The sequence below is a fragment of the Bombus fervidus genome, chromosome 7 (assembly GCF_041682495.2).
Source record: "Bombus fervidus isolate BK054 chromosome 7, iyBomFerv1, whole genome shotgun sequence".
Lineage (NCBI taxonomy): Eukaryota > Metazoa > Arthropoda > Insecta > Hymenoptera > Apidae > Bombus > Bombus fervidus.
Window position 1 is genome coordinate 6,990,090 of NC_091523.1, and position 14,050 is coordinate 7,004,139.

A 14,050-nucleotide genomic window follows, 5' to 3' on the forward strand; every position below is an offset into this window, starting at 1 on the left:
AGCCGGCGTCGCGGCGCGTCGTTCTGACGTATCCATCAAAAAATAACCACTTGCGGTCCGTCGTTCGAACGTCTGGCCCCTGACTCGCATAGTGGCCATCGATAAACGCTCTCGTCGTGATCCGCGGACACTGACGCAATCGATGACGACGTTTATGATCGCATTCACGATCCGTCACGCGACGCTGCCTCCTCGAGCCCCTTCGCCGTGTTCTCTCGTAGTTTTGATAAAGCATCATCGAACGATCATGATGCAACCGATACACAAGTTACAAGTGGAACGTGCGTACGTCGCCATTCTGATACTTTGATATTGATTCTTCCGGTTTTGTACGTTTTATTTACGCAATGTTGTTGCGGTCAGGATATTAGAACTTGGTGTGAATCTCTCTAAAATGATCGAGATTTTTTATTCTTTCGTAGCGTAGCACGTTGCATTTTAAATTGATTTAAATATCACCGTATGATTGAAAATCGTAACGACGCGGACTAAGATTTTCAGAATTTGCATTCGATCTTTGGACTTAGTAAACTATGATGCGTAACGCAATTAGTAAAATTATTTATTGCCTGTAAGAAATTGTAAATATGTATCCTTTGTATCTAATAGGAGAAATATGAAAATCGAAATTAATGATATAAATAATATACATTTGCAATTTCCACGACAACGATTATGGCAAGTCGTAGTTCAACGATTTGCATATTCATTTACGTGCAATTTCTCCCCAACGCTACGATCGAGTAAATTACTTGGCGTGATCGATTAATCTATCCACTTCGAGATACTTTGCTTGAGAAATACAGAATAAGAAGAAAAAAGAGGAGGGAACGAGTAGAATATAGAAACGTGGCTATTCGCGTTTATTGCGTCTATTTTTACGGTAACTATATTTTCGCATTGAGAGACACTGAAATTTCTATCGGCTACGTTGAGAACGCGTTCAGCGTGCAGATTAGTTCACGTCAATCTAAAACAGGTGACTCGGATTTCTATTCGCGCGTGGGCGTGCTCCTCTATCGTGTTCTCGCCTCTTCGACCGAGCAGTCATCGAGAAAACCGAGTAAAATTCCTGATTGTGTATTCGTGCTAGCCATTCTCAACAATCTACTTGCATTTCATGTGTGTAATTTTGGTTTGTACGATTCGACAGTCCCCATCTGCCAAAATAAACGCCACATTGTTGCCGGTATCGCGATAAAATATAATACACCGCACGCATAATTTCCTTTTCCAAGTATTCCACGATATCTGTCGCTGATTTCACTGTAGAAATCCCCTTAATGTTTGAAATAGTAGCGCGAGTATTTGTGTGGAAAGATTGATGACAGAATCGATCGATTAGCGATCGACACGCTTGGCTGACTGGATACGATCTTATACTACTGCAGCAAGGACATTCTCGTTGTACATAGCGAAATATAAAATAGAATATATTCTAGGAAAGGAAGATGATTGTTTTTAGCATCGAATACGCTATTCTAAGAAATTAATGCTTTTTATTTTCTTTAGTAACTAATCGTAAAAAAATATTTTAAATTAATCAAATGGAATTTAAATGAAATTAATGAAATGTAGTGGTTGATCGAATAAATTCCACGTACCTGGTGATGTATATAACTCTGATTAAAAGATTAGATAAATCTTTCCAAGTATACAAGTATATCCGAAATACATAAGCATACTGCTACCAAGTAATATTTAATAGAAATTTGCTATAAGGATACAAATAGAAAAAGTGTAAAAGATAAAAGCAAGAAAAATTCTTCGGTTTTTAACTCTTCTTGACACTGATATTCTTCGAATCCGTATTGCTACATTATTACGCGATAATTGGGTTGTTGGTTGACACGCCTATGACGGATGAGAAACGAATGTATCTTGCTTATACTTACCTCGTCAGTCTTAGCCGCGACGGTGGGTTCGATGAGGCTCGTGAAGCTCGTCCTGCTACCGTGTCTGCTGTTCCTCGACAAACAACCAACGTCTGAGACCTCACCAGCGGCGATTCTAGCGATTCTATCGTTCTCCAAACACTGTGACAGCGGTATGCCAAATACTAGGCCACCCGACGACTCTGAAATAAAATACGAAAGAATAAAATACGTCATGGATCCTGTCAATCGCCAAACTATTCTTCCTTGCGTTATACAAGAAACGAACAGTGCTGGTACTTGAAGAAATAAACGATGCACGCGATGGAAGAAACAGAACGAACTATCAGTGACGTATTTGTAGATCGTTAAACTTTGGCTAAAGGGAAGGGGGACAAATGATATTCGCGTGAAAGTGATGGATTTACAAATGGAAAATTAGACGTGTCGCACTTTCTTAGTCGATAGTTTTAGTCGGTTCATTTGTTCATTTATTTTTTATTTCGAATCGCTTCCATCAGCCGACCAAAAAGGAGATTTGTTCTGTTCTACGATCTGTGGTGGTCAGCTGCGTCCCATTCGCGTAAACACGGCTTATTTACTCGTGCGCGAACAGTTCGCGCAATTCATAGGAAATTGTGTTTGAACGCTTGCTACCGAAACTACTGTAAATAGTTGCTTTTCGTACGGTTCTTTTAAATTTAAACGTCGTGTAAACGAACGTAACTGGCCATAAAAATTGCTCTGTATATTTGTTAAATATAACAGTTTAGAATATTACGCTTCTTTATTTCCCGATATACTAGGAAATACGCAGTGAGAGACGAATTTTTGTATGTATACTAAAGTAATATATTATAGCGTGGATGCAATGATATTAGAAAAAGTGAAATTTGAAAATTCGCGTAGTCTCTGGTCACCACTGACGACGTGAACGTTTGATAATATTCCGGCTGGCCATGAATGCTTCGGCCACTTTATTTTCGGTACTAAACCGCCCGTTTATTCGGCTAAGTTCGCGGAAACGCGCCGTGCCACCTTTCGAATTTCATCTTTTTACTTCTTAATTGCCTGCCGTCGCTTGCCAAATACACACGCGCGAATAACAATCATCGTCTTTTTTAAAGTCCTCGATTCCTCCTATTCCTGTTCCTGGAATACTTTACTTCGGAAGACCTCGTGTTCTTGATTTCTCTTTGTTTTATAGGAGAGCAATTATGGACGTTGATATGCTACCGATTAATTACTACAGAGAAACGCAACAGAAACGTAATTTTAAAAAAGGAAAAATATAAAAGATCACAAGTTGAGATTTAAATTGAAAATAATGCTTATAGATTATTATAAGATAATTATAATTATAATTATTATAACGCTTTGAATTCGAATAAAATTTTCATGACAATTCTTCTGCATCGAAACCGAAAGAAAATTCGTTCACCCTTTTGAAAGACACGTGTGCGTGGCTCACGTGTTTCAAATGTGGCAGCGCTCTAAAAGAGGACGTCATTTAAGTGACGTCCCCTCGTATGATCGAATATGTCAGACTTTCACGGGGCTCTTGTCTTTCTTTCTTGCACGACGTAGTCCCGAAGCCAGCTAAAAGCCGAAAGGCAACAAACCGTGTCTCTATACCGGTCCGATTATAGACCACAATCTGGGCCATCCCAGCCTCTCCAAACGACCTCTCTCTCACTCTCTTTCTCTCTTTCTCTCGTCGTGAAACGACCACCACTTTCAGAAGACGACAATGGACCCAGAGTACGAGCCTTTTCCTCGAATTCTCAAAATCATCCGCGACACTTTTCTCTCCTGTTTCCTCTACCGTTGGTGTATCAGTCGGTGTTCCTCTCTTTCCTTCGTCCTTCTCGTTTCGCTGAAATCCCCTCGTTGGTTATTTGGTTATTTGATTATTTAATAGTCTTGCATTCACTGTTCTTCAAATTATTTTCATTTCTCTCCTTATGGAAATAATCTCCATCTGAAAATTTATGCTTGCGGAATTTTATGGTGGCGATGTAAGACTATGGAATTAGATTATACGGAAACGAAGACGAAGGAAGAAAACTATTCCAGATTGCTTTATCCATAGATTCTTCCTACATACATTTTTCCATTTTTAGACACATGTTGAAATTTTCAATTTTCCAAATTTCCACAATCATCGATTATTCGTGTACTAGAACCAAACTGTATTACGCTTAATCCTAAGTTTATCAGCCAAGTATCAAACAATTTACGACTAAACAGATCCAAAAATACCACCCAGCACCTCTTGCTTCGCGTTTCAAAAGAAAAAAAAAAGAAGAAAAAAAATTCGCTCATAAAAGCTTAACAGAACCAAGTAATATAACACACCGCCGGCACGTGTTCGCAAACGACCCGATGGAAGGATCGCCGAAGGGGGTAAGCTCCAAACACGCGACCCCGTGGAAGGGCCATTCCGGTTCCCGTTTGACGTCCGGTGTCCCCGCGGCACTCGTACCCGGCGTGCACCGCAAATAAACCTGGTATATGCGGAAATATGCACCGCCACCAAGCACCCCGTGACTAATTTTAGCCAGCGAAATTGTGTCTCATACCAGGCTGGCCGACGTTAGTGCCGCGGTCTGCTGTTGCTCGCACATGGGCAAGCGCTTGCATTCCCTTTTTCCACTTCGTTCTCCAGAAGATCAAGAAGGTGCAGAATAATCGAGGGGCTTAGTTAAAGATAGAATTTGATACAAGTTCATTTTTTAATTTATAGAAATACATCATAGGAAACGATACGTGACACTTATTCTACTAGACACGTTCTAGATTTTGTTATAAATTTCTTAGATTTTCTGAGTAGATGTTATAATGCGGTTTACTTGCAATTACTATTTACCATTCTAATTTCCAAATTTAAGATTTTACACTTTTCTGGTGTGTTCTCTGAACTTTTAACTCCGTTTCTCCTCTATAAGATTTCAGACATCTTTGTTGTCTTTTTGCAAGCTTAATATTTGAGGCTTTTCTGGTGTATTTTCTAAGATTTCACATTCTTCTATCCAATTTTCTTTGTGTAAGATTCTAGATTCTTCTATTCTATTTTCCCAGGTTTATCTCTATCCAAAGTCTTATTTACAAAATGCTGCAAAAAGTTATAAACAAACGACATCCATGTTCTTCGAAGATGCAACAGAAATACGAATGAACCAAAAAATTACGGACTGCCAAACACACGTACACATACGTCACACGACTACTGAAGTACCTCGTGGTTAAGCAAACACTATTTTTTCCACGTTCGCACGAATTCCACGCGCAATTTTTGCCGAAAGTCGTCACTCCGTGAGTGCTTGACAAACAGAGTCTCACATCCACACGGTGAACGTAAAGCTGCTAGCGTGTAACAGCGTGGCATCCGCGAAACACGTCACTTGAAACGAAATATATTAGATTCCTGCAATTTCCTTGATTAATCTAACAATTAACTCTGAATAGTCGACAATTTCGTAATTATCAGTCAACAAGTAGAAAGAACAAATATATTCAGATTTTAAGTGATAAAACTCTCTTGGAATACTGACAAATACTAATTATATATAATAATAATAGTATATAAATTATACATAAAAATAATTCTTAAAATAGAACCTTTCAACATCTAACAATTAAAAGGTGAAGAAGAGAAGTAAAAAGTTGCTGTTTCGTTGCTTTAAATGAGTTTAATGAACATTTCCAATTAGAATAACAATTATATAGAATAATATATATAGAATAGAATTCTTTCGAAGAAAACAGGTGAAACAGAGTTACATTTTCTCACAGGAGTATCAAAGAAAGGTCGAATTTATTTTGTATAAATAATTCATAGGAGAGATCCTGTTCAACTTCCATCTCGAATTACAGTAATAATTTCTTTTGGAGAAAACAGGCAATGTAAACAGGGGTTAACATTTTCTCATGAAAAATCAAAGAAAGGTAGAATTTATTTCGTATAATTCATAAGAGAAATTCTGTTCAATTTCCAACTCGAGGAAATCTTTAGAGAACGATTTAATATTTTCCCATATGCTGAGAAACAAAAAAAAAAAAAAAGAAGAAGAAGAAGATTTCTTGTTTGATAAAATTCATACGCGAAGGATTCTGTTTAATTTCCAAGAAGAAGATGACGGTACAATTACGTAATTATTAGCGAAGCAATTCGAAATGGGAAGACATAGGGAAACAGTGCAGCAGCCGGAATTTGTCCTAAGGATAATATTTGTCTTTGCTTGGATTTGGTTAGATCAAAATACAGATATGTAAGGATGTCGTAAACGTATAAAATGATAGAAACACTACCTAGCGAACTCTTGCAAACAGAATCACACCTGAAAATAGCTGAACTAGTTATTCTCCAAACAAATAAACGGCCCATAAATCTCTGATCGTTAACTGTGCTGCTTTCCGCACATTAAACTGCGCACTTAATTTACCGTGTTTAATTATTGACTCTCTATCTACAATTACTATCAGCCAATTACTATCGCGAAAATTATGCTATCCAATTACAATAAATAAGTTGAAACTGTTGCGAGTATTAAAAAATATTGGTCGTCGAGAAATTGAATTTCCTGATACATTGGGATTTTGCCGAAGAACGGTACGAGTACATTTTTCTCAAAAATAAAACGAATACTTGAACCGATTCATGATATTCATATGTATTTATTTAGAGGAGTTTATTATCGATCTCCAAATCCTTACGATCTGATTTACCATCAAAGTTCCATTTCATTGATAGTTTCTTCCAATTAGAGATTTTGTCACTTGTGTCGTTGTTCCATTGAAATTCACATTTCACCATGAACTGCTGGGTATTGTATTTTCTCTACCTATTTTCGTTTTGGCTATTTTTATGAGACGATAGCTGAAGAATGTCTGTTCCTCGTCACAATGAAACAGACAACAGCTACTAGAACCTAGACAAAAGCTCAGACACAAATCTTCACAACGATACCGCGTATCCTTTCTCTTAGACAAAATTTTCTAGCAAGCTATACCTACATTGTTCCTATGGGATAGAAACCTTGATCTTTGGCATTTAGCTTCTTACACAACCTATCGCAATCTGCCAAATGAACTGTTTCTCAGTTTAATTCAGTAATTTAGTAATTAGTTAATTCAGTAATAAAGAGGAATTGAAAAGAGAAACAGTTTGAACGAAAATAAAATTTTCGATATTCAAACTGTAAGCTTTAAAAAATACGAAAATTAGTATCAAAGATTAATCTCTGAAGAAGATTGTGAGAATAAAATTAGTACGGCGTAGTCTGTAGCATTGAAATTACAAACAAAAGATGTTTCAGACGATTCAGCCATTTTTTCTTTGGTTAAGCCTCTGATAAAAATGCTCAAGCGAGATCACGCGATTAACAAATTTCTATGTCTGCAACTCACCTTTCTCCTTATCATCTTTTCCTTTATTGTCGAAGAAACCAGTGGTAAGAGCTTTCCTCTTGAGCAAAGGTGCTCTTCTTTTGGGCTTGGTGGCAACGGCACTGCTACCGAGTGACTCTGAAAAAGAAGAAAAAGAAATATGAAGAATGAAACAAAGATCCAAATTTATCGCTATTGTTGAACGTCGAATTTTCATGATGCAAGCGTAAATACGAAGGAGAAATTCTCGTAGCCTCTTGTGGCCCTGTCGTGGTTTCGTCTATTCACTTCCGCCTGTATACGGAAATGAAACAAAGAAACGTAGAACGAACACGAGGAAATGGAACTCGATGAAACGCGATCCCCCCTTGATTGTTGAGTAACGTCAATGACCACACCGAAGTGTACCGCGAAAAATTAGTTTATCATATTACGAAACGTACGGAGTATTTCTTAAACAACGTTCATCGTACATGACATCGCTTCTGGCTAATTAATAAATCCTTAAAATATTCTATTCTATCAATAAAACATTACAAAATTTTCGATCATTCCTCGTCTGGAACAATTTCTTATCAGTTAAATTTCATTTAATGCAAGGTAAAATATTCCACGTTTTGAAATAATTTACTAGCGATTTAGGTAGAGCGAAAATTTGAAAGTAATTTGCAGAAGGGTTTTGAAATAATCATTTCGAATAAAAGTAAAATTTGCTTAAATGAAACTCCATTAAGTAGTAAATTAAATTGTATAGTAAAATTGGTCTAACTACAATTACAGTTTTAATGCAGTAAAAGTAAATTTGCAACAAATTTACGACCATACTCGCCTGATACATTAAACGACTATCTTCCATTCTGAATGTGCACGACTATGTATAGCAATATAAGCAATCTGCATGAAACTAGTAATAAAACGTTCTTAAAGATTCCTTAAGAGCATCATAAACGATATCTGGTAAATTTAGAGAGAGAGTGTGTGCACGTGATTCCTTGAGAAAGAGGATACTTCGACGTTGAAGTTACACCCTATGTTCGTAAACATGTCAATCATCTAGAAGGCAGCCGAGATTCCATTCTCGACATTGAGTTAAGACACTAATTTTCTTGAGAAAAAAAATAGAAAATATACTAAAATTAATTACTTAATAAATACTAAACATTAAGAAATAATTACCAAATATTTTACATGTTTCCAAATTTTCAAGCTTCTAAACGCTAAATTTTTAAAATAACAATTATTCCAAAAAACAAACTTACCACTCGGCGGCCTAATGTGAACGCCCAAGTTGAGGGCCTGGAGTTTCGCGACAGCTACCTTGCATAGAACCTTCCTCTCGATTTCTGACAGTGACCTTAGCGGAGTATCCTGCAGGGTGACACGTCGTCCACCAGTGCCCGCCCATGTACACTTTCCCTGCAATTAAAGTTACACGCTCTGAATGTTCCCTCCACGATGCGATAACGTCGATTTACGTTACGTTGAGGAAGGTCACGCCGCGTTACGCGCAAGGAATTAATTGTGGCGGATTAACTATGTCGAAGCTAATCTGTACGACAATCCGCAGCTGTTGTTAAACTTTGCATATTCGTTTCCTGTACAAGATACTGCAGAAATTGATGGCATAAAGTTTCAAATTTCATAACATTTGAATATTTCAATGTATAACTATAATTATAATATTTCTTTAATACTATTCTATTTGCATAATTTTTGAAGAATTGAAATACCAAATTAAATAACAAACATTTCCTATTATCTAGTGAACGATATTTTTCACGTAATGCAGATGAAGATAAATTTCTATGAAAATAATAAGAAAAAGAAACGAAACGATGAAACCTTATAAAACAATGATACGGATGATTTCATAGCAGTCCGCAATAACGTGTATATAGGTAAAATGAACTTAAATGTGTGTTCAATTACTACGATGAACCAAGTGAAATTAAATACGAAGTTGAGCTCGTGTGGAAAAGTGGAAAGAACGGTGGTATTACGCAATAGACGTGATGTGTTAAAAGTATCGCGTTAACCATGATGAGCGAAATAAAATAATGTTGTTTGAGAACTTATACTTTTTATTAAACACGTGCTTAAAAAAAAGCCATTCTTTAGGATTTTTTAACGTAAATTGAAATAACGATGAACTACGTTGAAATGAAATATCCCAACGAAACTTTTTTCCTATTTGTTGCTCCTTTTTGAGTCCGGTAAAATAATGATTTCCTGGTACGCACGTGGAACAGGACAGGCAGATATCGTACTTTATACAATTTTTATTAGTACAGTATTAATGTTTCGCTGAATAGAGAAAAGAGAAAACATGAACGATGGTGGCTTTAATTAAAACTACGTCGAAAGAAACCACGTTATATTTTATATCCAATTTTTCATTATATCAAAGTTTTCCCTCAATGAGTCTTACACGATATGGCTACACGATAGAGTTAAAAGTTCTTAAGACATGATTTTATCGTCCTTGTCATTGACGTTCTTTTTAATTAAATAATACAACATCCAAGGAATTGAACATCGATGGATCTCGCGGAAACAAGGTCGACATTTTTTATTTTTTTAATTCGATTACCAGACCAAAAAGAAAACATCGCCATGCGTGAAAAGGGATTTTATTCTTCAGGCAATCTGAATATCCATTTTCGCGAAAAATGTGACAGGATTAAATAAAAGTTAAAATTTTCATAACATTAATAAAATTCTGCTTTTCTAGTTACAACATTTTATACAATATCGAAAGCGATGGTCGAGAAAAATAAGCTGCAAACGAAGTGACAGCGAAGATGAGTTCTCAATAAGAATTCACACTCCACGATAGATACAGAAAAACAAGTTCTCTGTAAATTTTCCATTCTAGTCCTCCTTAATCTATTTCTTTAAGATTCATTTTACACGAAGCACTAAACGTAAATTATTTACGATAATTAATTCAATTGAGTACGAGAACCAAAAAAATAGAACTCAGATGTACAACGTCTCCAAATTAAGTTAACTTCATATTAAACACGTGAAATTAGTGATATGAAAACATGCAATATGCAATTCTTATATGTGACGGAGCAATTTTGTGATCCATCTATGGAAGGTGCTCTCGGAAAACCCGGCGACAAATTCATTACTTCTGATGTAATGAATTGGCTCCTCGTCAATTCCGAGTTCGAATGTTATCCGGCTTTACTGCCCGAGAACAACAATGTCCAATAATTTACGATCACACGGTACTCTGGTTTATCGATTTCAGGAAGAACGCACAGGAGTAGGGTAATTTACTGTTGCACGTTTCCTGGACCCTGATATTCGAAAAGCTTAGCCGATTATAACAGACGATAAAATCAAAGCCAATTCCATTCCGTCAGAAAATTCTGTCGAATCGAATTTACGTAAAACGACGACGACGACGAATATTATTACTCAACTTTACAACTTTCAATTTATTCTTTTTACAAAAGAATTCGTAACCTGAATGATGAATCTTGTTAAATTGCGAATTCTTCAATTGTCTTAATCGCATTAAGTAATAAATTAAAACATCTGATCTATCCCATTAGAGGGTTAGATTCCGATTGTAAGTAATTAAAATGTAATCGTAATTTCGTACAAATTTGAAAAATTGCACGAACCAATGATATAAAAGAAATAAAAATCTGATATTAAAAGACGATTCAATGTTAAAGATATTCGGTGATGTTATGGCATAATAATAATAAAAGATGACTAGCCGATGGATGTATCGCAAAATTTGTTTACAGAGGAGGCTGAAATCGCGACACGTGGGTGAATGCACAGTAAAGGAGACAAAGGTGAGACACGATACGTTCGCAAAGGATTACTGCCAAGACGTGAATTCTACGACACGATCTATTAAAACGTTCTATTGTTACTTTCTCGTCACCACGACCATGGACAAGATATCTTTTGTACTGTGACATTGAAGTACTCGTACAAAAATATAGTATAATAAAAATCAACGAAAAGTGAGACACGTAGATTTAAATTTCGCAATATATTTCAAATCGAAGAACGTGAGAAACGTAGTTGTTTCTTAATCCGTTTAAAATTTATTCGAACGAAATAACGAAGAACTGCGTGAGGATCGAATACAATAGGCTGAAGAACTTTTTTTACGATTTTCGGATACCTAATCGATCTTTGGAACAAGTTTCATCCACTAAAAGTCATTCTTTGTATTTTTATTTAATTCTTGTACGATTAGTTGCGCATCATCGGGCAATTAAACGCTTCGAGTATCTTTTTAATTCTCGAAGAGATTAACGGAAGAAGATAAAAGAGAAAGGAAGCAAGACTAAAGGTTTTGTAAGATGGTTGAATGGAAAGGAAATTACATCAAGTACATCAAAGTGAAATTTCTCGAAGAGGGGAAGCGAATTAGCTCGTTCTTTTTTCTAACTCGAAAACTGCATGCAAGTAAATAAAACAACTTAAAAGTTCCTATCAAACGAAGCAATAGTTTTCATCGTTATTAAAATAAAAGCATATTCCATCCAGTCTTTATCGACGGAATAACGAACTTTCTTTAAGATGTTAACGATTCGATTCGAATATCCAATGGTCCATTCTACTCTTCTAATCATCGACTATAGATAGAATGCTTTATTCCCTCCGACGCGACGAGTAAAAAAAAACTTATCAAAAGATAGTTTCAAAGCAAAACAACGTGTGATCAAAATATTGATAAATTCTCTTCGAGTGATCTCCGTGTATAATTTAAAACTTTGAGGAACCAACGTGCGCTAGAGGGACGATTTTATAAAAAGAACCTCCTGCCCCGACTAAACGTTCTGTCAATGTACACGGTTGATAAATTCGTGTCTGAATCCCGCCGTTTTTCATCGTTTCCAACGTTAATGAATCGAGAAACATATATTTTCCAACTTTTCCTAATCTCGCCATGCAAGAGAAACTAATAAAAGTCAAAATACAAAGAGAAGAAGACGCTTTTACACGATCTATCTTTCGCAACTTTTCTCGGAACTTTTACTGGGTCTACCTTTACCAACATATTGTGGAAAACGCGCGTTTAGGGCCACGTGCGTATAGTGACTCTATACACGGCGTACATACATGTACATGTTAATTTACAACATTATTTAGTTTACTGCTTCTTATACAAAAAAAAAAAACTATGCGCATCAACTAAATCAAATTGATATTTCTACTAACTAGAATGAGCGTTGTAATATATTGGATACGATCGATTCAACGATACTGTTATGAAGAGATATGTTGAGCAATAATATCTTCCAAACACCTTAATGTCCGAGTATTAATAAAAGTAACTGCAGGAGAAGTAGAATCATCGTTTGTAGTGGCGGCACATAAGCTGTGGTTAGCAGACACGTAGTAGTAGTAGCAGGGGTTAAGTATAGTTTATACACACCACCGTTGGCTGACTATTTCTGGCGGCGCCGGCGAAATTCCGAGGCCCTAAATTGGTTATCGCGCTTACCGCTTAACGAGATGCCTGCCGCAAGGTCGACCTTCTTCTTCTTGTTCTTACATCTCGTCTTTTTCCTCTTTCACATCCTCCGAATACTCGGTCACACCACGGAGATATTAAACGTCGGCCGGGTCGGACGGTAAAGAAAAATAGACGAGCCGTCGAAGCTAAGATCGTCGAAGCGCGCCGTGAAGCGCCGTGAAGCGCCGGGAGAGAGATGAAAGCGATGAAGAAATGGGAAGAAAGGGAAGGTTAGAGTGCGGGGGAGCTGCAAGGGAGAAGAGATATATAGAACTTGGAAATAAAAAAGGTTGTTATATGTGAAAATTAGAAAAGAGGCAAATGTATCGCAGAAGAAGTTTGTGATAGGCGAAAATTGGCAAAACGAAATGAAATAAGTTCGGAAGAGAAAGAATTTTAATATGTAGAAATTAGGGAGAAGAACGATGGATTATTGCAACGGTTAGGAAAGGAGAGAAAAGAAGGAGAAGAAAAACGAAATGATATATATCAAGGAAGATTGGAAGGACAAAAGTCGTAACGTTAAATTTCTGGAAAAGAGATTAATTATTGAGAAGAAAGAGATGAAATCGAAAGGAGGGGAACGTAATTACGTAGAAATTCAATTGTAATACGCAGATAACGACTAAGGTCAATGGAAATCGGCAGAAGAAGATTGTAATACTGTAACAGAGCATGGAATTGTAGCAGAAGAAAGCTGAGATTAATGGGAATAAGAGAAATAGGAATTTTAAATGCGCGGATATTAAAAGAAGGAAGCTGAAGTCAATGAAAAACGAAGAAAACATTTTCCTCGTGGTAATTATTTATATTTTATCGTAAAATCTAGTTATTTTACCGTTCAATATAAATAACAAAGAATAAAAATATGGAACGAGGGAATTTTTATAAAAAATACCATAAATATTAAATTATAGGAAAACTAAAAAAGCTCACGGTAAGAAAAGAGAAATTGCCGAGTATCAGGGTTCTTCGTCTTGAATTCTTTTTCGAAAGAGGGTCGATAAAACGAGAACGACGAGAGAAGGTTTGACCCTTTTCCGGATGAACTTGCCGGGATCTTGCCTTCGATTCGGTGGCAAGTAAAATTAATTTACAAGTGCTATTAAGAAAGCTAGGCAGGCGAGTATTGTTATTAATAGCAACGCTCTATTTTCGTAACAGATGTTAATAGCGGCATCGTTAATTCGTTTTCTTTCTTATAACGAGGTGGACACTCCACGCTATACTGCGACAGGTGGTTTAAGCAAATTATTCGTAGACATGTTTTGGCAAGACAAAACTCTATATA

General features: G+C 36.4%; 1 protein-coding gene across 5 annotated transcripts in view; it reads right to left on the minus strand.

Moving 5' to 3' along the window:
- Rhogap102a (Rho GTPase activating protein at 102A) overlaps positions 1-14,050 on the minus strand; it is a 66,458-nt gene that overhangs the window by 12,467 nt on the left and 39,941 nt on the right. For all 5 annotated transcript variants that reach the window (XM_072006929.1, XM_072006927.1, XM_072006928.1 and 2 more), the window contains 3 exons: positions 8,522-8,678; positions 7,284-7,400; positions 1,896-2,077 (listed from right to left, as the gene is read on the minus strand). In XM_072006929.1, the coding sequence (XP_071863030.1) occupies positions 1,896-2,077; positions 7,284-7,400; positions 8,522-8,678 (456 nt within the window). The remainder of the gene's footprint in view (positions 1-1,895; positions 2,078-7,283; positions 7,401-8,521; positions 8,679-14,050) is intronic.